This window comes from Oncorhynchus mykiss, chromosome 4, assembly GCF_057628025.1.
Source record: "Oncorhynchus mykiss isolate SJ-2025 chromosome 4, ASM5762802v1, whole genome shotgun sequence".
Classification (NCBI taxonomy): Eukaryota; Metazoa; Chordata; class Actinopteri; order Salmoniformes; family Salmonidae; genus Oncorhynchus; species Oncorhynchus mykiss.
In genome coordinates this window covers 80,547,631-80,569,837 of record NC_143025.1, presented here as the reverse complement: position 1 = coordinate 80,569,837, position 22,207 = coordinate 80,547,631, and the positions used below count along the sequence as shown (strand labels likewise).

The following is a 22,207-nucleotide window of genomic DNA, read 5'->3' as shown; positions in this document are numbered from 1 at the left end:
GCAGAGTGGAAGCTGTCTGAAGGAGAGGAAGCTGTCTGGAAGAGTAGAAGCTTTCTGGAGGAGAGGAAGCTGAGTGGAAACTGTCTGGGAGAGTGGAAGCTGTCTGGAGGAGAGGGAGTTGTCTGGAAGAGTGGAAGCTGTCTGGAGGAGAGGAAGATGTCTGGAAGAGTGGAAGCTGTCTGGAAGAGTGGAAGCTGTCTGGAAGAGAGGAAGCCTTCTGGCAGAGTGGAAGCTGTCTGAAGGAGAGGAAGCTGTCTGGAAGAGTAGAAGCTTTCTGGAGGAGAGGAAGCTGAGTGGAAACTGTCTGGGAGAGTGGAAGCTGTCTGGAGGAGAGGGAGTTGTCTGGAAGAGTGGAAGCTGTCTGGAGGAGAGGAAGCTGTATGGAAGAGGAGGAAACTAGGCACCGCTCATCACCTGGCCAATACCATCCCTACAGTGAAGCATGGTGGTGGCAGCATCCTGCTGTGGGGATGTTTTTCAGTATGAGGGACTGGGAGACTAGTCAGAATCAAGGGAAAGATGAACAGAGCAAAGTACAGAGAGAACCTTTAATGAAAACCTGCTCCAGAGCACTCAGGACCTCGGACTGGGGCGAAGGTTCACCTTCCAACAGGACAACAACCTTAAGCACAAAGGCAAGATCCAGTGGCCCAGGCAGAACCCGGACTTTAACTTTATCGAACATCTCTGGAGAGACCTGAAAATAGCTGTGTAGCGACGCTCCCCATCCAACCTGACAGATCTTGAAAGGATCTGCAGAGAAGAATGGGAGAAACTCCCCAAATGCAGGTGTGCCAAGTTTGTAGTGTCATACCCAAGAAGACTCGAGGCTGTAATTGCTGCCAAAGGTGCTTCAACAAAGTACTGAGTAAAGGGTCTGAATACTTTTCATTTTTAATACATTTGCATGGGGTGTGTGTAGATATTGTGTGTAGATTTATGAGAGAAAAAAAACAATAATCAATTTCAGAATAAGGCTTTAAAGTAACAAAATGTGGAAAAAGTCAAGGGGCCTGAATACTTTTGGAATGCATTGCAAGCGGTCCTTCATGTCCACCTGGACCCCCTGACTAAAGCCCAGGCTCAGAGACTCCAGGTCCCCCGTCTTCACACAGTAGTTGATGTTGATTTAGACCCTCTCTGGCTTGCCTATATACCAGGCCGAGTTGTCCTCGATGGGGTGGCCTGGCGGGTGGTCGCGGTCGAACCACGTGACGTCAATGCAGTGCTGGTACGTCTGGATCATGAAGTAGGGCGACCCGTCGTTGTGCCCCTGGTAAATAAGCTCAGGTGGGACGGTGCAGATAAGGGTGGGTGAATTTAGCCTTTTTACCATTCTTCTTCTTGTGGGCATAGGTGGCGATGGTAAATGGTTTATGGAGGTATTTGAGGCCATTGAAGAAGTCATTGACGTTGACTAGTCTTCCTCTCCTCTTGTAGTAGGCCACTACCACTGTATAGAGCTGGTCTGGTTCTACTGGGCCCTGGAGCTTCTGCAGCACGGACATAAACATCTTCTTGGAGACCGTGCATTCGGTTCCTGATTCATCAAAAAAGGTGTTCCGAAGGGCAGTCTCGTACTCGTGGGACCAATAGTGGAGAGTCAGAGCTCAGGGAGTGTTGGGATTGGACACACCGGGTTTGGAGTATTTCCTGTGTATCCTCTCTGCTTTCTTGAGTTCCTTCACCGCTGAATTGTAGCCATTGTCTTTGGCAATCTGACGGGGGAGAAGGCCCTCCTGGTTCTTCAGTTTGGGGTTACAACCTGGAGTTACAGACAATAAAGAATTAAACCCTTTAGTTAAATCATAAAAAGCCCACTGAAAACATTCCAAATGCTGGAAATGAAATGCATAGAACAGTGGCATATAACTGAAGACTGATTAAAATATTTATAACAGATGTATTCCCTGAGTATAACGTAAATGTGTTTGTTTTAAGGACCGTTTCACTCAGTGTTAATGAGTTATTAGTGAAGGTGTCACGTTCTGACCTTAGTTCTTTTGTTTTAGTATGGTCAGGCGTGAGTTGGGTGGGTTGTCTATGTTAGTTTTTCTATGATTTGCTATTTCTGTGTTTGGCCTGGTATGGTTCTCAATCAGAGGCAGCTGTCAATCCCTGATTGAGAACCATATTTAGGGAGCTTGTTTTCTATTGTGTTTCGTGGGTGATTATTTTCTGTTTTCTGTTGTGTGTCTGCACCAGCCAGAACAGTTTTCGGTTGTTATCTTTGTTAGTTTTGTTATTTCCGTGTTCATTTAATGAATATGGACACATCCCATGCTGCATATTGGCCCGATCTCTCATACTCCTCGTCAGAGGAGGACGAATCCCGTTACAGAAGGTCTATGCTCTGTGCTAAAAATCCGCAGCAGTCAGGCAGCGTAGTGAAGAGGTGTGTCCCCCTCTGATGTCATCACTCCCATGTCATCTGAGTTCGCAGACAGCACCTGGATCACCTTCAGGACAATTATAGTAACTGATGACGGTTGTATTCAAAACAAGTTGACATATCGGGATGATTTCCCAGACCAGAAAAAAGCCTTGTCCTGCTCAATGGAAAGTCTCTATTTAAAGGGCTTTTCAGTCCAGGACTAGACTTAATCTGGGTCCAGGAAACCGGCCCATGGAGTATAGACATACAGTATATGTGGCCATGTGGGAATCAGACCCACAACTAGACATGGTTAGCCTTTACTGACAGACATCTGACGTTCAAATGCATTATTTAAGCAATAAGGCCTGAGGAGGTGTGGTATATGTCCAAGCACTCAAGGTGCCTTATTACTATTATAAACTGGTTACCAACATAATTAGAACAGTAAGAAGTAATGTTTTGTCATACCCGTGGTATACCACAGCTTTCAGCCAATCAGCATTCAGGTTTATAATACTGTATAACCCACCGCAAAGAATCCCCCCATGGCAGTGAAGTGTGTTCGCCCCTCTCAGTAGGATGGCTCTGATCAGCTGCACAGCCCCAGCCCTGGCTGCTTCCATCAATGCAGTGCAGCCTGTCAGTACGGCCTGTCAGTGCAGTCTGTCAGTACAGCCTGTCAATGCGGTCTGTCAGTGCGGTCTGTCAGTGCGGCCTGTCAGTGCGGCCTGTCAGTGCGGTCTGTCAGTGCGGCCTGTCAGTACGGTCTGTCAGTGCAGTCTGTCAGTGCAGTCTGTCAGTGCAGCCTGCCAGTGCAGCCTGTCAGTACGGTCTGTCAGTGCGGTCTGTCAGTGCGGTCTGTCAGTGCGGTCTGTCAGTGCGGTCTGTCAGTACGGCCTGTCAGTACGGCCTGTCAGTACGGTCTGTCAGTGCAGCCTGTCAGTGCGGTCTGTCAGTGCGGTCTGTCAGTGCGGCCTGTCAGTACGGCCTGTCAGTGCGGCCTGTCAGTACGGCCTGTCAGTGCGGCCTGTCAGTGTGGCCTGTCAGTACGGCCTGTCAGTGCGGCCTGTCAGTGCGGCCTGTCAGTGCGGCCTGTCAGTGAGGCCTGTCAGTACGGCCTGTCAGTGCGGCCTGTCAGTACGGCCTGTCAGTGCGGCCTGTCAGTACGGCCTGTCAGTGCGGCCTGTCAGTGCAGCCTGTCAGTGCAGCCTGTCAGTGCAGCCTGTCATGTGATGAATTACATTAAGAAGATAGAATTCACACAGCAAAGTCTAAGTTACTTTATTCTATTCAACACAGGTATCTAGAGACTCAGAGAGTCAACAATTCAGACATTCAGGTCATTTACATTCCCAAATTTCAACAGTTCAATTTTAGGAATATAACCCTAGTTGAATCCAAAATGGCATACTTGTAACACTCCGCCAAACTCTACCTCATAACACTAAAGTAGTGCACTACATAGGGAATAGGGTGTCCTTTCAGATTTGGCCTTTGATCTCCCAGAACCCCTCATGTCATGATCAGCTGCGTCAGGGTCGGCGCCCTGCACCAGGATGCAGAGGCACAGGCCAGCCAGCAGGAACACGGGTGTCCCGGCAAGCGAGACGTTGTTGACATCGGCCATGCTGTGTAGGCCACCTGCAGGCAGCGCATGGGGGGAAGACGCAGCAGAGGAGCACACCTGGGAAAAGAGCCAAGAGACACCGAGTCGGTGAGCCGATCAAATGGGATTACCCAGTAGGCCAGCAGGCTTTACAGACCAGGGAGAGGATCCCTTCTGATCTGTAATTAGATGTCCACAATCATCCCCTCAAAAGAGCCCAGCGTCATTGACTCTAACTGAAGACTGGACCGCACTGCAATTGAGGCTATTATCATAATTGGGTTTTAAGGAGTTTGTATGAGTGTCGTTGCGTTGGTTCCTTTGGAGTGGGTGAGTCGATTTGAGTCGCCTGAAACACTGATCTCATCATCATGTAAACAGAGAGAGCGTGGCACGTCAAACAGGCACGGCATTCAACAGCTCTTGGTATAAGAGCTACATACAGTAATATAGTAAGTAAACAAACCCTGTGGTTGAAACATTTGTGGTTTAAAGGCCCATTTCTATCTACAGGTGGAAAATAAAGTCCTTCTATTCAGTGGCTGAATATTCTACTCAATTCTATTTTATTTGGTGGCCCGAATTATATCTCTAGCACACACAGCAGCATCACCTACTCTGTGGCCTGACTGTATCCTCTCCCCTTTCCCCTCAGCATCCAGCAGGTTCATGTCAGCGTAGTTCTTAGCCAGCAAGGCAACCATGCCGTCGTGCCCCAACTCAGCAGCTAACATGACTGGGGTGCAGGAAGCTTACCATGTTTGTGTTGTTGGCCACAGCGGCCAGGTGGAGGATGCCAGTGCCCTCACGTGGCTCTGTCAGGTTGAAGAGGTCCTTTATGTCCATGTCCACCATCTTCTCTATCTGGTGCTGGTCTCCCTCACTGACATTCTGGAGGAGCCTCTAGGGTATGAAGTCTTTATTATCGGGCAGTGGGCCAGGCCAGTAGGGAGCTCTCCTTCTAAACCTGAGTAAAATACTGTCAAAACTTTAAAATACTTTCAAGCATTTTTACAATGGAACAATGGAATACTGACAAATGTCAAGCTAAAGCACACACGCCTCAAATAATAGACTACCTTCAAGTAAATGTATCTGTCCCAGGTGTGTCTTCTTGAGATGAAAATACATTATACTATCAATTCACTCAACTCTTGCAGCCTACCTTGTGGCCATTATTCCACGCTATTGTAAGCTGATTATGTTATTTTTTATATAGTTTATATCAAATCAAACACAAGTTTTGTTTAGGTTATTAAAAAAAGAATAATTTAAAAAAACATAAAATGCACTATGCATTATGTGTCATGGTTCCTCCTGGCACCAGAGGGCAGCGGAGACCGCCCTAGAGACGTTTATTGGACTTCGGTGTGTCTTATTATTTCATGATTGTGTCCCTGTTTTCTGTGGTCCTTTGCAGAAGCTTGAATTGCTTACTGTGTGTGTGTGTGTGTGTTTCTTGAGTGAGTTTTTGAGACTTAGTGTTGTTAGTGTTTGTTGTTTTCCCAGTGTACTGTGATCCTTCTGTTACCGTTTCTCAGTAAAGTATTATGTTTATCCTTAACCACTGATTCCTCATCTGGTCTCTTCTCTGCACCTGGGTCCAACCTCACCACGTCATATTATGTGGGGTGAATGCTGTAACAAACAGAATAACATTTAAAAAGTCCCATGATGGTTGTGACTGCCCATTAATGCTTATCACTTAACCATCATTTATTCACATTACTTTACTTTAATAAAATATTTCAGTTGTGTATATTACATTCATTTTAATTGATGAATGTATTATTTCATTCCAAGTTATCCTCTCATTTCTATAGAGCTGCTGCCTGTGCTGTCTGACAAGATCACTATTTTGTAGTTCTTTAATGTAAATAAAACATACTTTTATGATAATATATTTTCAGGTAGAGATACCTCCCGAAGCAACAGCTGCTCTCCCTGACAAGTAGATGCGCAATGGATTATGTTATTGTAGCAAAATTCTGGCCTCCCTAATACATGGCACAGTTCAGGCTGCATCTGATTAATCTCTAGAGAAACTGTGCAATGTGAGCATTTATCTTACAGGAAAAAATTTAAATAAATTCAGATCATTTAACCGCTATTTCGGTTAATGGCTCAGCACTATTTGTTGACAAATTCAGTCATCATTAGGAGTGAAAATAATCAGTAATGGAGGGAATAGTTAGGACACTACTTTGTTCAAAGCACAACCTCTGAAAAATTCCCTTAGCAACGGAATGCAAGGGTAAACTCACTAGATAGTCCGAGTCAATATTCACGTACTAATAAGGAATCCCTTTCAACCACACCCAGAATTGGGAGAAAAACAAACATTATTTCATATTGACCCCCAGAGTAAAAGAGCCAACTTTCTCGTTGATTTTTTAAAATACAGAAATAACTAAACAAGCCGAAAAGCTGCTGTTTTGTTCAATGTAGATGGAACAGTTCGCAATGCTCCCACATAGGGAAATAGACACCGCGAGAAGACCCCTGTGGCTTCACTATTCCTCAGCGTGAGAGAGTGGGAAATTGTGGGGAGCCGGTGTCCAAGTAGGCTACACATGTAGCTAGCTATGTGGGTGGAAAAAAAGTCCTCACACGTAAGACATGTAACTTGTTTAGTATAGTCTGTTTGTAACTCCATTCACTACTTGTAGCTGTATAGTCAATTTGTTAAGTTGTTGGTATTGGCTAGCTTAATGTTCCGGTCGGTAGCTAGCTAGCTAGCACTCACTCACTCAGGTGGCTGCTGGCATCGTCATGAAAAGGTCCTCAGGGAAGCTCTATAATATTACGTTTTTCTAAGTAGTGAGAACGCTTGGGAGCAGGCAATGTTCAAAATAAATGGTATGCCAGCAGCATACCACCCTGCATCCCACTGCTAGCTTGACGATGAAGCTAAACAGGGTTTGTTCTCCCTGGATGGGAGACCAGATGCTGCTGGAAGTGGTGTTGCAGGTCCAGTAGGAGGCACTCTTTCCTCTGGTCTAAAATAAGATTCCACTGCAGTGATTGGGGACATGTCCTGTGTAGGGTGCTGTCTTTCAGATGGGATGTTAAATGGGTGTTCTGACTCTCTGTAGTTAAGGGTTATAACACCCTTATTGTAAAAGTGTTAACCCTGGTGTCCTGGGCAAATTCCCAATCTGGCCCTCATACCATCATCGCCACCTAATCATCCCTAGCTTCTAATTGGCTCATTCATGCCTCCTCACTAAGTATTCCCCAGGTCAATTTTTGTTTTTTTATTTCACCTTTATTTAACCAGGTAGGCAAGTTGAGAACAAGTTCTCATTTACAAATGCGACCTGGCCAAGATAAAGTAAAGCAGTTCGACACATACAACAACACAGAGTTACACATGGAGTAAAACAAACATACAGTCAATAATACAGTATAAACAAGTCTATACACGATGTGAGCAAATGAGGTGAGATAAGGGAGGTAAAGGCAAAAAAAAGGCCATGGTGGCAAAGTAAATACAATATAGCAAGTAAAACACTGGAATGGTAGATTTGCAGTGGAAGAATGTGCAAAGTAGAAATAAAAATAATGGGGTGCAAAGGAGCAAAATAAATAAATAAATAAAATAAATACAGTAGGGAAAGAGGTAGTTGATAGGGCTAAATTATAGGTGGGCTATGTACAGGTGCAGTAATCTGTGAGCTGTAAATGAAAATGAATTCCCAGTCAACTTACTTGGTAAAATAATGGTTTAAAAAAAGTATTTAGACATGTTGTCTTTTTCTTAAATGTAGTTTTGTAATTGACTAAAACAAGCAGAAAACAAGACAATTGTGAAAAAAGGTCAAGTTTTTGCTGTGAGCCAATGGGGTAACCTAGGTAACCACAGTTTGCCACAATGTTCTATATAATTGTGTTTGAAAAAGGTCAAGATTTTGCTATGAGCCAATGGGGTAACCTACTGTAGGTAACCACAGGTTGCCGAGACATTCTATCTAATACCTACTGGGAGTATGGGCCTCAACCTCGAGGAATAACTTCAAGCATCTTTAGTGCAGGCAGGCAAAGCAAATTCAATCTTACTCAATGGCTATGTTCTTAAGTGGGTGGAATTAAGGTTTCACTTCACTGACGCTGCAAATATCAGTTTATATGGTCTATGTTAGTGACTTTGTGGTTGAGTGACAGGGGAGTGACAATCTTTAAAAAGGTAAAAACAATAGGCCACAACGTGCCTGGGAAGGATTTAGATTAGACTGCATGAATAAACGAGGACGAATGTTGCTCCCTCCTTCAAAATCCAAAGGTAGTCTCTAAATCTTCAGACTGGTTCTCAGCACAGTCAATTAGAGCTATCATACATTTTTGGACACAAGATGTTACTAGTGCAACAACACTTTACTGCAAAAACAACTAAGTTCATGGTCAAGTGTGAGTCATTGTGGCCTGGACAGAAACAGCTTTGACAGCCTATTGTAGGCTACTGGGAAAATATCAAATATACAGGCTAAAACGTGAATTATTTTTAGACCACAGATTAAGTTTTCACACAAAAGTGGGTGGAAGGAGGTGTATCCCATATAAAGACGTAGTAGCATTTAAATAATATAGTTACGGTCCAGATTAATCATTGTTAGACTGTATGCAGATTCCTATGTGACCTCTTAGTTATTTCAAGATTGAGATTAATAGTAATATTTATTTTTTATCTGCATCGGTTGTGTCATCATTCATTGGAACAGAATGAGAAAGGGAAGTGGAGAATACAAGGGATATTGTCACACAGTAGACTGATGCAAGGCCATCAGTCTACTGTGTCTCTGAGCAACTCTCTTACTATGTCTCTTAGAAAGATCTTGACCCTAACCAATCTTCAAGACAGGTCACTCAACTGAGACTGCTGTTCTCTATGTCAAGGAGGCTCTCCACACTGCTAAAGCTAACTCTCTCTCCTCTGTTCTCATCCTCCTAGACCTATCACCTGCCTTCGACACCGTGAACCATCAGATCATCCTCTACAGCCTATCAGGGCTGGGCGTCTCAGGCTCTGCACACTCTTGGATTGCATCCTACCCTGCAGGCCGCTCCTACCAGGTGACGTGGAGAGGATCTGTGTCTGCACCACGTACTCTCACTACTGGTGTCCCCCAGAGCTCCGTCCTAGGCCTTGTCCTCTTCTCCCTATACATCAAGTCCGTCATATCCTCACAAGGTCTTTCCTGTTATTGCTATGCGGATGACACTCAACTACTTTTCTTCATCCCCCCCGTATGACACCAAGGTGGTGACACGCATCTCTGCGTGCCTGGCAGATATCTCAGCTTGGATGTCGGCCCACAACCTCAAGTTCAACCTCGACAAGATGGCTGCTCTTCCTCCCGGGGAAAGCCTGCCCGCTCCAAGGCCTGCCTGCTCCGTCTGGACTTCTGAACTCGCTGTTGGCTGGGCTCCTTGCGTGTGCCATCAAACCCATGCAATTCATCCAGATTGTTGCAGTCCACCTGGTGTTCAACCTTCCCAAATGCTCCAATGCCACTACACTCCTCTGAACACTCCACTGGCTTCCAGTCTAAACTTGCATCCAGAACATGACCGTGGTACTTGCCTACGGAGCAGCAAGGGAAACTGCCCCTCCCTACCTTAAGGCTCTGCTACAGTACACCCCAACCTCAATTCTGGCTTCAACTTTGACTCATCTGTCCTGGGCTTCCAAAGCCAATTCTTGGGCTACCCAAGAGGAAACGCTGAAGTTACAGAGGCAAGAGAGGGAGGATCCTGGCGAAATTAAGGTGAAGGGAAGACTGGCCAAATCTTCCCTCCATTATCACTTGATAATAAGAGGGATGACCTTCGATTGTGGATTTGCTACCAACGAGCCTCTCGAAACTGCAATATTCTCTGCTTTTCCGAAATATTGCTCTTGGAAAGGATACCCCTCATGGCTATCCAACTATATGGATTCTCTAATCACCATGCCGACAGGACAGTGGATTCAGGGAAATTGAGGGGGGGAGGGGTTTGTCTCTTCATCAATAACAACAGGTGTGCTGACCCGAGTGCGATGAAAGTGTCGACCCATTATTCACCCGTCTTTGAATACCTGATGGTCAAATGCAGACCCTTTTTACCTCCAGAGGGAGTTTTCAGCTAATATTGTGACTGTTGTATACATTCCACCTCAGGACTAGAAAAATAACAACCGGACACTTAACAAACTGTACAAGGCCGCTTCTCTGGTTGCTGCCGATTTTAATTCCACGTCATTAAGACACGTGAAGCCCAACTTCCATCAATATGTCTCCCGCACCACTAGGGGTGATAAAGTCCTAGAACACTGTTATTCTACCCACAAGCAAGCATACAAGGCCCTCCCTTGTCCACCAATCGGCAAATCAAATCAGGACAGGACTGCTTTGCTTGCGCTGATTGGAATATGTTTCGGGACTCCACCAATACCATCGATGAGCTAACCACCTCTGGCATCGGCTTCATTAGGAAATGCATCGGCGATGTTGTCCCCACAGTTAAGGTTCGCTGCTTCCCCAATCAAAAGCCCTGGACTCACACTGAGGTTGGCGCTAAACACATTTTTTACAGTTCCTGGACGACACTGGGCCAGGATAGGGCTACCGCACACAGGGCCATCGCAGACAACCTTGAGACTACGGCTGTGGACAGGAACAGGTACAAGAAGTCCCGCTTTGACCTTCGCAGAGTCATCAAATTAGCAAATGGTCAATATAGGAATAAGGTGGAATCATATTACACAGGCTCTGACATGCGCCGCATGTGGCCGGCGTGAGTAAAGTCTTTAATCAGGTCAATAACCGCAAGGCCGCAGGGCATATGCAGAACACCTGGCAGGTATATTCACTGTAATTTTCAACCTCTCCTTTCCCAGTCTGTACTCCACACATTTTAACATGATCACCATCATTCCTGTTCCCAAAAACTCTAAGGCTTCATGCCACAATGACTACCGCCCTGTAGAACTCACATCTGTAATCATGAAGTGCTTTGAAAGGCTGGTCATGGCTCACATCAACTCCATTATCCCAGACACCCTAGACCCACTCCAATTTGCATACCGCCCCAACAGATCCATAGACGATGCAATCTCAATTGCACTCCACACTGCCCTCACCCACCTAGGTGTAATACCTATGTGAGAATGCTGTTCATTGACTACAGCTCAGCGTTCAACACCATTGTCCCCTCCAAGCTCGTCACCAAGCTTAGGAACCTCAGCCTGAACACCTCCCTCTGCAACTGGATCCTGGACTTCCTGACAGGCCGACCCCAGATGGTAAGAATTGGCAACATCACCTCTGCCATGAAGAACCTCAACACATGGGTGTGTCCAAGCTCCCTGCCATCCATGACCTTTACTGTGTATCAGGCGGTGTGAAAGGAAGGCCCAGAAAATCATTAAAGACTCCAACCACCCAAGCCACTGTTTTCCCTGCTTCAGGATGGCAAGCGGTATCGGTGCATCAAGTCTGACACCAACAGGCTCCTGAACAGCTTCTATCCCCGTGCCATAAGACTGCTAAATAGCTTCACGGATGATCTAAACTGACCTTTGTATTTTATTCTTATTCTCTATGCACACTCACAGGGCCCCACACACTACGCACATGGACACTCCAACACACACACAAACACTCTCTCATTTGCTCACACTCACATACAATTATCATATATGCTGCTGCTACTTTGTTTATCACATATCCTGATGCCTAGTCACCTTACCCCTAAACATATCTACCACCATCACTCCAGTATCCCTGCACATTGTAAATATGGTACTGGAACTGACCCTGTATATAGTATGCTTACTTACTTTATCATGTTCTTATTATTTTATTGTTATTCTTATTGGTATATCTCGTTTTTTTTCTACCTTGTTATGTTTAGTATTACATTGTTATTTATTACTGCATTGTTGGGGTTTGGATTGGGCAATAAATGCATTTTGCTGTACTTGTGCGTGTGATATTTAAACTTGAAACTTGCTCCGTTCTGCCACCTCTGGATGAACCCACTTACTGTAAGTCTGTAAAGGTAATGTAACGGTAATGTAAATGTTGTAAGGACCACACTTTTTGGTATAGCTTAACTCAGAAAGTTTATTTCAAGGGAACCGTGCAGTTCTTACATCTCCACTTCATAGCCCCTCAAATTAAAATGTGGACCTTGAAGCCAGTTCCATTCTTATTTGTTTCATTTAGACCCAGGACACCAGGTATTCCAGAAAACCAACAGTACTCCAGACCTGCAGGGTAGGATTTGAATACCACTTCTTTACAGCCTCAATACGGAACAGTTTATGATTCAGGGTCATGTTCTGATGGTTGCATACTCTGTCTGTTGGTCTTTCTCCACCATCCTCCTACTAGTGGGAAGGTTGACCTCAGCATAGGTCATGTCTGCTCTCTGGTCCTACACACACACACACACACACACACACACACATTATATCCACAGTAACAATCAAAAGGAATTATTTAGTTGACAACCCATTTACTTACATCCCTGTTGTTTGCTTGCACCATATTTCCTGGGTTGACTGCCATCTGATTTCCTGAAACATAATCTGAGAACAAACGACCATGAATCATTCATAAAATACACATTTAGCAAGAAAAATAAGGTTTTCTTTTCTATACAACATTATAAATATCTACTGTATGAAGGAAATTAGTTCATTTCAGATGGAACAGAACCTGACTTCAGGAGGGTAAATAAGAGAGTTATAGTTGACTTACACGCCCTCCTTCTGAAGGTGACTGCGGCCACACACACAGCCACACACACCACCACCCCCATTGGCACCCAGATCAGCAGCGACTGTTTAAGACCTGATGGAGGAAGACAGAGAGCACACCTGTGTCACTTGAGATCCGCCTGGCTCACAACAAGGAGAAGGAGGGACTGGCACACAATAGTCCATAGATGAAGCACAATGAGGTACAGTAGTAAAAGCATTGCCTTGGTAAACAAAGTTTGAATTTGACTTAGTACACTGTAAACCCCAAGGCATTTTTAACTGAAATACTTCTAGTACTCAAATTTAAGGAAAAGTTATTAATACTTAAAATGTTTATGTGGTACTGACTCAGAACTAAATGAGAAGTCGCACCAACAATTTTTTTTAAAGATATGATAATAAATGAACTATTTTCCGAGCATGCTGTACTGCGGGTAGAGTTTTCTAAATAGTTTTAATATCTGTGTTTTTGCATGTACATTGACTGATTGATTGATTGAAAAGTTATGCTACATAAAGATGAATAACATTTTTTTAAACTCATCCGATCACCGAATATTTGCCCCAATACTGAAATGGTTGTTCCAGTTTAAATGGTTTAGGTAGTCTCCTCCCACTGTTCTTAACCCTGGCAGTCATTATGAATGCAGGTTGTGGATGAATACAAATTTCAACTGTTGGATAGATGCATGATCAATTTCAATATGAGTTACACATCACATCACTTTGCAAGCCAGCATGATGTGATTTAGAGTAAGGGTTGCAAAATTCTGGTACATTCTCGTTCGAAGATTACTGGACATTTTTTGTGGTACGTTTGTGAAATTTTGCAACCCCACTTAAACTATAAGTTTCAGGCTACTGAATTACACTTTATGATATAGATAATGGTTTAATTATAATGTTATTATAATAATATTCACCTAGGAACTCACTTGAAGGCCACAGGACTGAAAATGAACGAATTCAACAACCATGTCTCACAAACAAATTAAGTAATGGCTGGTAAAGCTACAATTCAATCGAAGAGCCAAGGCACACAGGGAAAGTATTGGATTTGTTGCTTAGTGGGGGTGTTAAATTGAAGTATATCTTAGTCCAAAAAACTGCATTTGTATTACTCATATGAAGGTAGTACTGCTCGGTTCAGTTATTTTTAAGTTTCTTAAGTTCATATTTTTGAGGTAATCGTTTCCTCTGGCTGTTTGAACAGCCAGAACTTATCTGGTTTTACGGTGTAGATGGTTTCTTACCGTCGTTTTCCTCTCCACCGTCATCATCCGTGTCTTTAATATCTAGTTCAGGAGAAGAATATGCTCTTTTAAATAACTCTTCATTATCAGACTCATACAGTAGAGCAGTATGCGTGTTCACTCATTACTGATATCAAGAGAAAGGATCAGGTTTGACATTCACTTTAATGTCATTAAATCTTGTGAACTTCTTCAGATTATAGGAGCATAACAAGAACACATACCTGAGAATGTGAAGTCAATGGAGATCTTCACTTTTCCCTTGTTTGTCAGCGTGCACGTCCACTTCCTGTTGTTGTCCTCCTTCTGGAATGTCACATTCAGAGTGATGTCACAGCGAGGCCCTGTGAGCTGGTATCTGGAGTCTCCCTGCAGCTTCCGACCAGTCTCATCCATCCAGCTCAGATGAACTTCACTATTGAGAAATAACCTACAGTTTCCAGGTCCTTCATTGGTGTGCAGAGAGCACCTTATTGTTACTGGTCTATCAGGCTTTAGATATGTCAGTAGTGTGGACAAGGAGACTGCAAAGGACATAAGAAAACATTCAATTTTACCATGGTTTCTCTTCAAGGAATAAAGTATTGTTGTAGGTCACTCATGTATAGAGTAATACTATAATGTCAATACTATAATACTGCAATGCTATAATACAAATACTATAATACTGTAAAACTATAATACCAATACTATAATACTGCAATACTATAACACTAATACTGTAATACTATAATACTATAATACTGTAATACTATAATACTGTATAATACTGTATTGCATATGTTTTACTTTATGTTTTACTTTACTGTAATACTCACTGGTCAGAACAGACAGATAGGTATCAGTGTCTGAAAAGGGATTTTGGTGTTTTAAAATTCGACATGTGTAGCGTCCAGCATCCTCAGCTGTGACATTGTGAATATGTAGAGAACAGTCAGCGTCCACACTCAGTTTTTTAGCTCTCTTTGAGTTAACGCTCACCTTCCCGTTAAAAACCTCTTGAATAGCATTTAGAAAACTCTCTCTGCTGTGAAGCCACATAATTAAGGAGCAGTCTGAATTAACCACATTGTCACACAGCAGACTGACATCAGTCCCCTCATTGACGTATTGAGATAATTGTTTTCCATGCACACCTAAAGAGAAAAACAAAATGTATCCATGTAACACAGTAAAATCCTTACTCAAATAACTTCATCAAGGATCCATTATAAGTGGTAAATACTATGTAGATTAGTCTCTAGCCACCTGTTAGCAAACCTACACACAGCATGAATGGTTAATGAGCATGGCTAATCTTTTATCCTACAGTAGGTGTCCTCTTACCTGCATTGATAAGCTTTAGGATCAGCAGTGGAATGAGAGTGTGATGGGCCCCAGCCATGTTGCTCTTGCTCTGCCTTCCGTAACCGTTTCTTTCTCTGTTCTGTGTGGTGTTGGATTTGTCTTGTTTTTACAAACCAGACTTCACTTCTTAGATTGGCTAATACCCTCTTCTTCGATTTACAGTTGATGTGCAAGGATGATGACATCAATTCTATCACAACAGGCCGTTTGGCTATAACTGTACATCACAGAAAATTGGTGGCGCCTTAATTGAGGGCTTGAGTTTGTGGTAATGACTGGAGCGGAATCAGTGGAATGGCATCAAATACATGGTTTCCTTGTGTTTGATGCCATTCCATTTACTCCTTTCCAGCCACTATTATGAGCCATTCTCCCATCAGCATCCGACTGTGCTGGACATTCCCACATCACCAACCTCAAATAGAAGCTCAAAAGGATGGCTACATCAAAAGGCTGGCTACATCAAAAGGATGGCTACATCAAAAGGATGGCTACATCAAAAGGCTGGCTACATCAAAAGGATGGCTACATCAAAAGGATGGCTACATCAGCACTTTAATTGTGGATGAATGATCACAACCAATGTGATTTAATAAATCATCAAGGATGATTCAGCATGATCCTGTCATGTCGACTAGAAACAGAACTCGGATTGCACAAGTTGGTTCTTTGAGTTACTGAGAATACGGAATGGCGTGTGTGGTCCATTAACCACTTGGTATGATGTTGCTTTACAAGCTGGCCTTAACATAGATTTAAAGATTGTGGTGGTGGTCGATCATCACGTATCTAAAAAGAAAAACAAACAGACACATTGCACACTCATAGACGTCAAGAATATACGAAGGGGGAGTAAGTGTAAGTAAGGGGAAGTAAGAGTTTCAGCACGGCTATACAGCTGTTTAGCTCTTCCTTTCTATGTTGTTAAAGCCTTTTTTCTTGTGTCTCCATTTTTTGGTTTGTTGCACGTTACTTTTACTCCCTAACCTAAGTTGGTGGGGTTTTTCTCTTCCCTTAGTTTGTCTGATGTCAGGCAAATCTAATGGGCTTCATGGTGGGTGTTTGTTAAGACCATGATGAGTGCAAACCCTGGATGACGGACAGGGGTGCTGTATTGAAGCCACCGGCAGCAATCTTGGCACTCCTCCTCAATTGTAAAATATTTTGGAAGCTATAGAAATGCATTTATTAATGTCTTCATTTGTTTTTTTTACCCATTTATTCTATTACAGACACCTTTATGCATACTTTACATATGTATATTATGTGAGCTAAAATATTTTCCTTAAAGTATTTATTTTTTGTTCTAATGTTACTGTCCTCACTACAACAAAAAAATACTTAAATACATGTAATTTCGTCCTTGAAACTTTTAATTGAAAATACTGTAGAATTCCATTAATTTCTATGGAAGACTGCTCCTACTAGGGAGTGCCAATATGGCCAACCAGTGGCTTCAAAGCATCTCATTGGCGAAAACATAGCATCAGCTATCTAGGGTATATATACACTACCATTCAAAAGTTTGGGGTCACTTGTTCTTGTGTCCTTGTTTTTGAAAGAAAAGCACATTTTTGGTCCATTAAAATAACATCAAATTGATCAGAAATACAGTGTAGACGTTGTTAATGTTGTAAATGACTATTGTAGCTGGAAAAGGCAGATTTTTTAAATGGAATATCTACATAGGTGTACAGAGGCCCATTATCAGCAACCATCACTCCTGTGTTCCAATGGCACGTTGTGTTAGCTAATTCAAGTTTATAATTTTAAAAGGCTAATTGATCATTAGAAAACCCTTTTGTAATTATGTTAGCACAGCTGAAAGCTGTTTTGCTGATTAAAGAAGCAATATATCTGGCCTTCTTTAGGCTAGTTGAGTATCTGTAGCATCAGCAATTGTGGATTCGATTACAGGCTCAAAATGGTCAGAAACAAAGAACTTTCTTCTGAAACTCGTCAGTCTATTCTTGTAGGAAGGCTATTCCATGCGAGAAATTGCCAAGAAACTGAAGATCTCATGCAACGCTGTGTACTACTCCCTTCACAGAGTAGCGCAAAGTGGCTCTAACCAGAATAGAAAGAGGAGTGGGAGGCCCCGGTGCACAACTGAGCAAGAGGACAAGTACATTAGAGTGTCTAGTATGAGAAACAGATGCCTCACATGTCCTAAAATATCCCAGGTCAGTGATTGGGGACATTGCCCTGTGTAGAGTGCTGCCTTTCAATCGGGATGTTTAAACAAGTGTTCTGACTCTCTGTGGTCACTAAAGATACTGTAAGAGTAGGGGTGTTAACTCTGGTATCCTGGCTACACTCCCAATCTGACCATCATACTGTAGCCACCTAATCATCCCCAGCTTCCAATTGGCTCATTCATCTCTCCTGTAACTATTTCCCAGGTTGTTGCTGTAAATGATAATGTGTTCTCAGTCAAGTTAACAAGTTAAATGATACATTTAACTGCTGCACTGAGTGGTCTAAGGCACTGCATCTCAGTGCTAGAGGCATCACTACAGACCCAGGCTCAATTCCAGGCTGTATAACAACCGTCCGTGGTTGAGAGTCCCATAGGGCAGCGCACAATTGGCCAAGAGGTGTCTGGGTTAGGGTTTGGCCTGGGTTGGCCGTCATTGTAAATAAGAATGTGTTTTTAACTGACTTGCCTAGTTAAATAAAGGTTAAACAACAGAGGTTAGGTGACAGTGTAGTAGAGGGAGCTGGGGTCAGCAGGGTTCTCTGTCTCTCCTTATGTCTTGTCTCCCTGAGGTTAGTTGGCAGTGTAGTAGAGGGAGCTGGGCTCAACAGGGTTCTCTGTCTCTCCTTATGTCTTGGCTCCCTGAGGTTAGTTGACAGTGTAGTAGATGGAGCTGGGGTCAGCAGGGTTCTCTGTCTCTCCTTATGTCTTGGCTCCCTGAGGTTAGTTGACAGTGGAATAGAGGGGGGTTTGGTCGGCCATGATGTCCTTGTCCAAAAAATAGGCACGGTGGGCTTTTGGTTTCTCTCCCTCTAAAAACAGAAATAAATTCTAAATAACAAACTGGTTTTATTTACATATTGGTAAGAATGTCTCATACCATGTTCAACAAAGGCCCCTTTCCCTTTATTCAGATTAGAATGGCTCACTCTCGGTTATTTAAAAATGGAATCTCCAAAATATTGTTATTCATTAAAAAAAGCGATTATTATTAACCATACATTATAATTATAGAAAAGCCCCAGGATATTCTTACAGATCAGATTTGCCCTCACGAGAAATTCCCCTTAGATATTCATTTAGAATCCTCCAATACTCTAAATTTTATTCTTGGCAGAGAGCCATATAGATTGCAAAATAGTTGGGAAGAGATTTTCGATGACAGGTGTAGCCCATCATGCCAACAATATTTCCTGTTTCCTAGCAGGACAATAGACTCTTCATAGCCCGGCTACTGTAGGTTTGAAAATCCTCCAATTTGCAATTCGATGCTTGAGTACTCTAAAGTGTTACATTTCTAACTCAAGACCTCATTCAACCGCAAAATGTCGGAGAGCCATGAAGATTGCAAAATAGTTGGGAAGAGACTCCATGGCACATGGTTTATGAATGAACACGCAGCTCTCCATAGCCCGGCTGCTGTAAGTGTGAAAATCCCCAGTTCATCATTAATACTGCATCTCCGAAGTTTCTGTCCATGACTGATGCAACCCGAAAAAACAAAGACAGAGTTAATGAGTACTTGAGGTCACCAAGAAAGTCTGGACATGGCCTGCTCTCCCTTATGTCAGGAATTAGGCACTTTACCATGTTTACTACGATATGTACTGTAGGCTATGTAGTGGCTTCCTGTCCTCTTTACCATAGCCACTGCCCAAGTCTGAAGCGGGGTTGTTTCGTACGCTTACAGTCCACACTCAAGGTTTCCAAACGGCCAAACATTCAATGACATATGGTGCAACAAAAAAAAAAATATTCTTATATCTAACAAAGAAATGATTCTCCAATCAACTTAAAGCATAGAATACTTGATATGGAAAATACATAATACCTGTTTGTATGTCTGTATGGTCAAAAAACTATACCGCTCCCGCATCTAGCAAGGACTCCCCCCCGAAGTCCCAACTTCCTGCCTTTATCCTAACACACTTACCACAGTACAATGAATGGGCAAGAGGGGGGGGGCAAAAACTGAGTTACACTAACAAATGAATATATCTCGATCAGGTAAATATAAATCATAAATCATCGTAAACCTAGTATTTCATAATGCACATTAATATTTCATATATTTACACAAATGTACATGGAGCTCCGTATGTTCAGTCTTTTATACAAATATGTCCAAATCGGCTCTAACATACCGGCCCCTAATTGTTGACTGCACGGAATGTACAACAATGACTTAATATTCAAACGTAGAGCCAATACACAAAACATTCTATATCAGAGTACTATTACAGTTCATAGCTATATACAAATATACAAGGTGCCAGATAGGAAAATAGTCCATAGATCTCAGTCTGAGTTAAAGTGTAAGCTTCCAAAAATGTCAAGAGTTTGACGCCCAAAAATGTGCAGATTTGCACGAATCAGAGGTGCACGTGATTCTAAGATGGAGCACTGTGTGTGTGTGTGTGTGTGTGTATGTATTTTCTGGATTTTTTTTCTCATTTTGTCTGTCATAGTTGAAGTGTACCTATGATGAAAATTACAGGCCTCTCTCATCTTTTTAAGTGGGAGAACTTGCACAATTGGTGGCTGACTAAATACTTTTTTGCCCCACTGTATATATATGTCTAGCCTATTGCCACCCTCTTGAAGGTGAATAGAAACATTAACTTATTAAAGTTATTTCCTTCAATTCTACACATTTTGCCATGGGTGTAGAGTAAATGTTTGAGTTTTTAAACAAGATTTTGGCCGTTGCACACATTTTGTTATGGGGCAGAGACAAGATGTTGCTATTTTATAAAAAATGTCATGCAATTCTACAAATTCTTCCATGGGGCAGAGATTCATTTTTGCATTTTTAAAGACAATTCTGCACATTTTGCCATGACTCATGATATCTGAGTAAGAATGACTAACAAAGTCAATACAAGCCCCCTGGAGGTCAGGGCCCCCTGGCATGTGCCCTGCGTGCACAGTCGGTATTTGGACATGATTACTACAAGATTAGAAAGCTGGCTAGACTCATTTACAAATCTAAAAATTGTTAGCCGACATGGCAAATTTAGTGACTGTCATTGACTAACATAACAAGAGAAAAACTAATGATGCACAACTAAAATTTCAAACTTTCATCTTGTGTATTCTACTATTCTAACTCTCAACAGTATGTTGAGACACTGGGTTTACTTTTTAAATTGGTTTCGGGGGGCCCCTAGTGGCCAGGAACGCTCCACCAGGCCGACATGAAATTCAGCAGCAGGTTAAGGTGAAAAAACTAAAAACTGTGTAGGCTACTGTATTGTGGAAGTGTATAGTAAAAAAAACACCTCTGTACTGTACTGACAAAGGGTTAGACATAATACATTTTTAATCGTTTATTTAAAAACTGTTTCATAAATTAATTTAAACGTTAGAAAAGCATTTTGTTCATAAAAAAAAAATAGGTTAGGAAAAAACATATGGATAAACAAAATCTGAATGTCTCTTTGCTGACTTCCTTCATAATGGACAGGGGAAAAAAACGAACTTATCATTCACCTAGACCATGTGTTGCTTCAGTGATGTCATCACCCCTACTGCATGCAACAACAAATATGTTAAATAGATACTAAAGATACTAAAAGTTGAAAATACAACTATAAATACATCTTCCAACACACTCTACTCTATCATAGATGAACATCAGCTTTAAAAAACATGTATAATGTCCTCTTAATCAATAAAAACACAGACAGTTTGAAAGTCTTAGTCCAGCACAGGGAGAAGAGTGAGGAACAAGGGGTCATTTTTCCAGGGCATGAATCTCAATACCAGAGGCTTCTTCTATACAGAGAACAAAATAACACATCAGACAACATGTCTCACCATTCATTCTATAGCAGATCATAAAGATGAACTAGTTAATAGGGGATTAGATGGACAAGATGACTACGTCAAAGGACTATTTATGACCTGATTCCATTTCAGTTCACACGTCTGAAGATCAGAATATGTGAATGTAATGTGTTGTTTGCTCCATATGTTCTATGGATTGATGGAACCATTCATAATGTTTAGGTCTATACAGTCCTTTCAGATCTGTGAACTCTGATGTTGTGGGAGGAGTTAGGAACCTAAATGGAACTGGACCAATGCCTGTGACTCTCACCTGCTTGTGGGGGCAGAGCCTTGGGTGGGCGGATCCTCCTTGTGTGAATAGTGACTATGGCAGCCATGATGGTCAGTGTCACAAAGAGCATGATGTGACTGATGGGCAACTTAACAGCATTACTGGTACTTGGACAATGAGACAGACAGTGATTAAACACAGTCAATCATTTAGATTGATTTAAATGAAAGTAAAGTTTGTATCACACAACGATCAATAGAGGATGTTGAGGACTAATATCCATCAGCCAAACACCACTACAACTTCACCTCTGTCTGAACACCAACGATCTAGCTGAGTGTTTTAATTCATGCCTAATAGATTACTTTGATTGTTCAGACCATCCACTAAATAACTTTAGAGTTATATAACATCTTAAACATGGAGTAGTGGTATTAGGCATCACAGACAAGCAGAAATGTCCACAGGATGAGAGTGTGAACTGCACCACAGCAAAGTAAAAAACCTGAACTTGTAAATTAGTTTAGCAGTAGGTAGGTAGTCTAGGAAGGTAGCCTAGCAGTTAACTTCTCTAGGGTAGGGGGCAGCATTGGGAATTTTGGATGAAAAGAGTGCCCA

General features: G+C 42.4%; 1 protein-coding gene and 1 pseudogene across 1 annotated transcript; both read right to left on the bottom strand.

Annotated features, from left to right (window-relative positions):
• Positions 1 to 979: 979 nt before the first annotated feature.
• On the bottom strand, positions 980 to 10,805 carry LOC110521075 (ankyrin repeat and EF-hand domain-containing protein 1-like; annotated as a pseudogene).
• A 1,256-nt stretch (positions 10,806 to 12,061) lies between these two features.
• Positions 12,062 to 15,552, bottom strand: LOC110522493 (uncharacterized). Its single transcript, XM_021600924.3, has 7 exons — positions 15,309 to 15,552; positions 14,801 to 15,118; positions 14,207 to 14,506; positions 13,983 to 14,024; positions 12,728 to 12,820; positions 12,491 to 12,555; positions 12,062 to 12,401 (listed from the first exon to the last, which is right to left on the bottom strand). The coding sequence occupies exons 1-7, from the start codon at positions 15,364 to 15,366 to the stop codon at positions 12,300 to 12,302; spliced, it is 978 nt and encodes a 325-aa protein (XP_021456599.3). The 5' UTR covers positions 15,367 to 15,552; the 3' UTR covers positions 12,062 to 12,299.
• Positions 15,553 to 22,207: the final 6,655 nt, after the last annotated feature.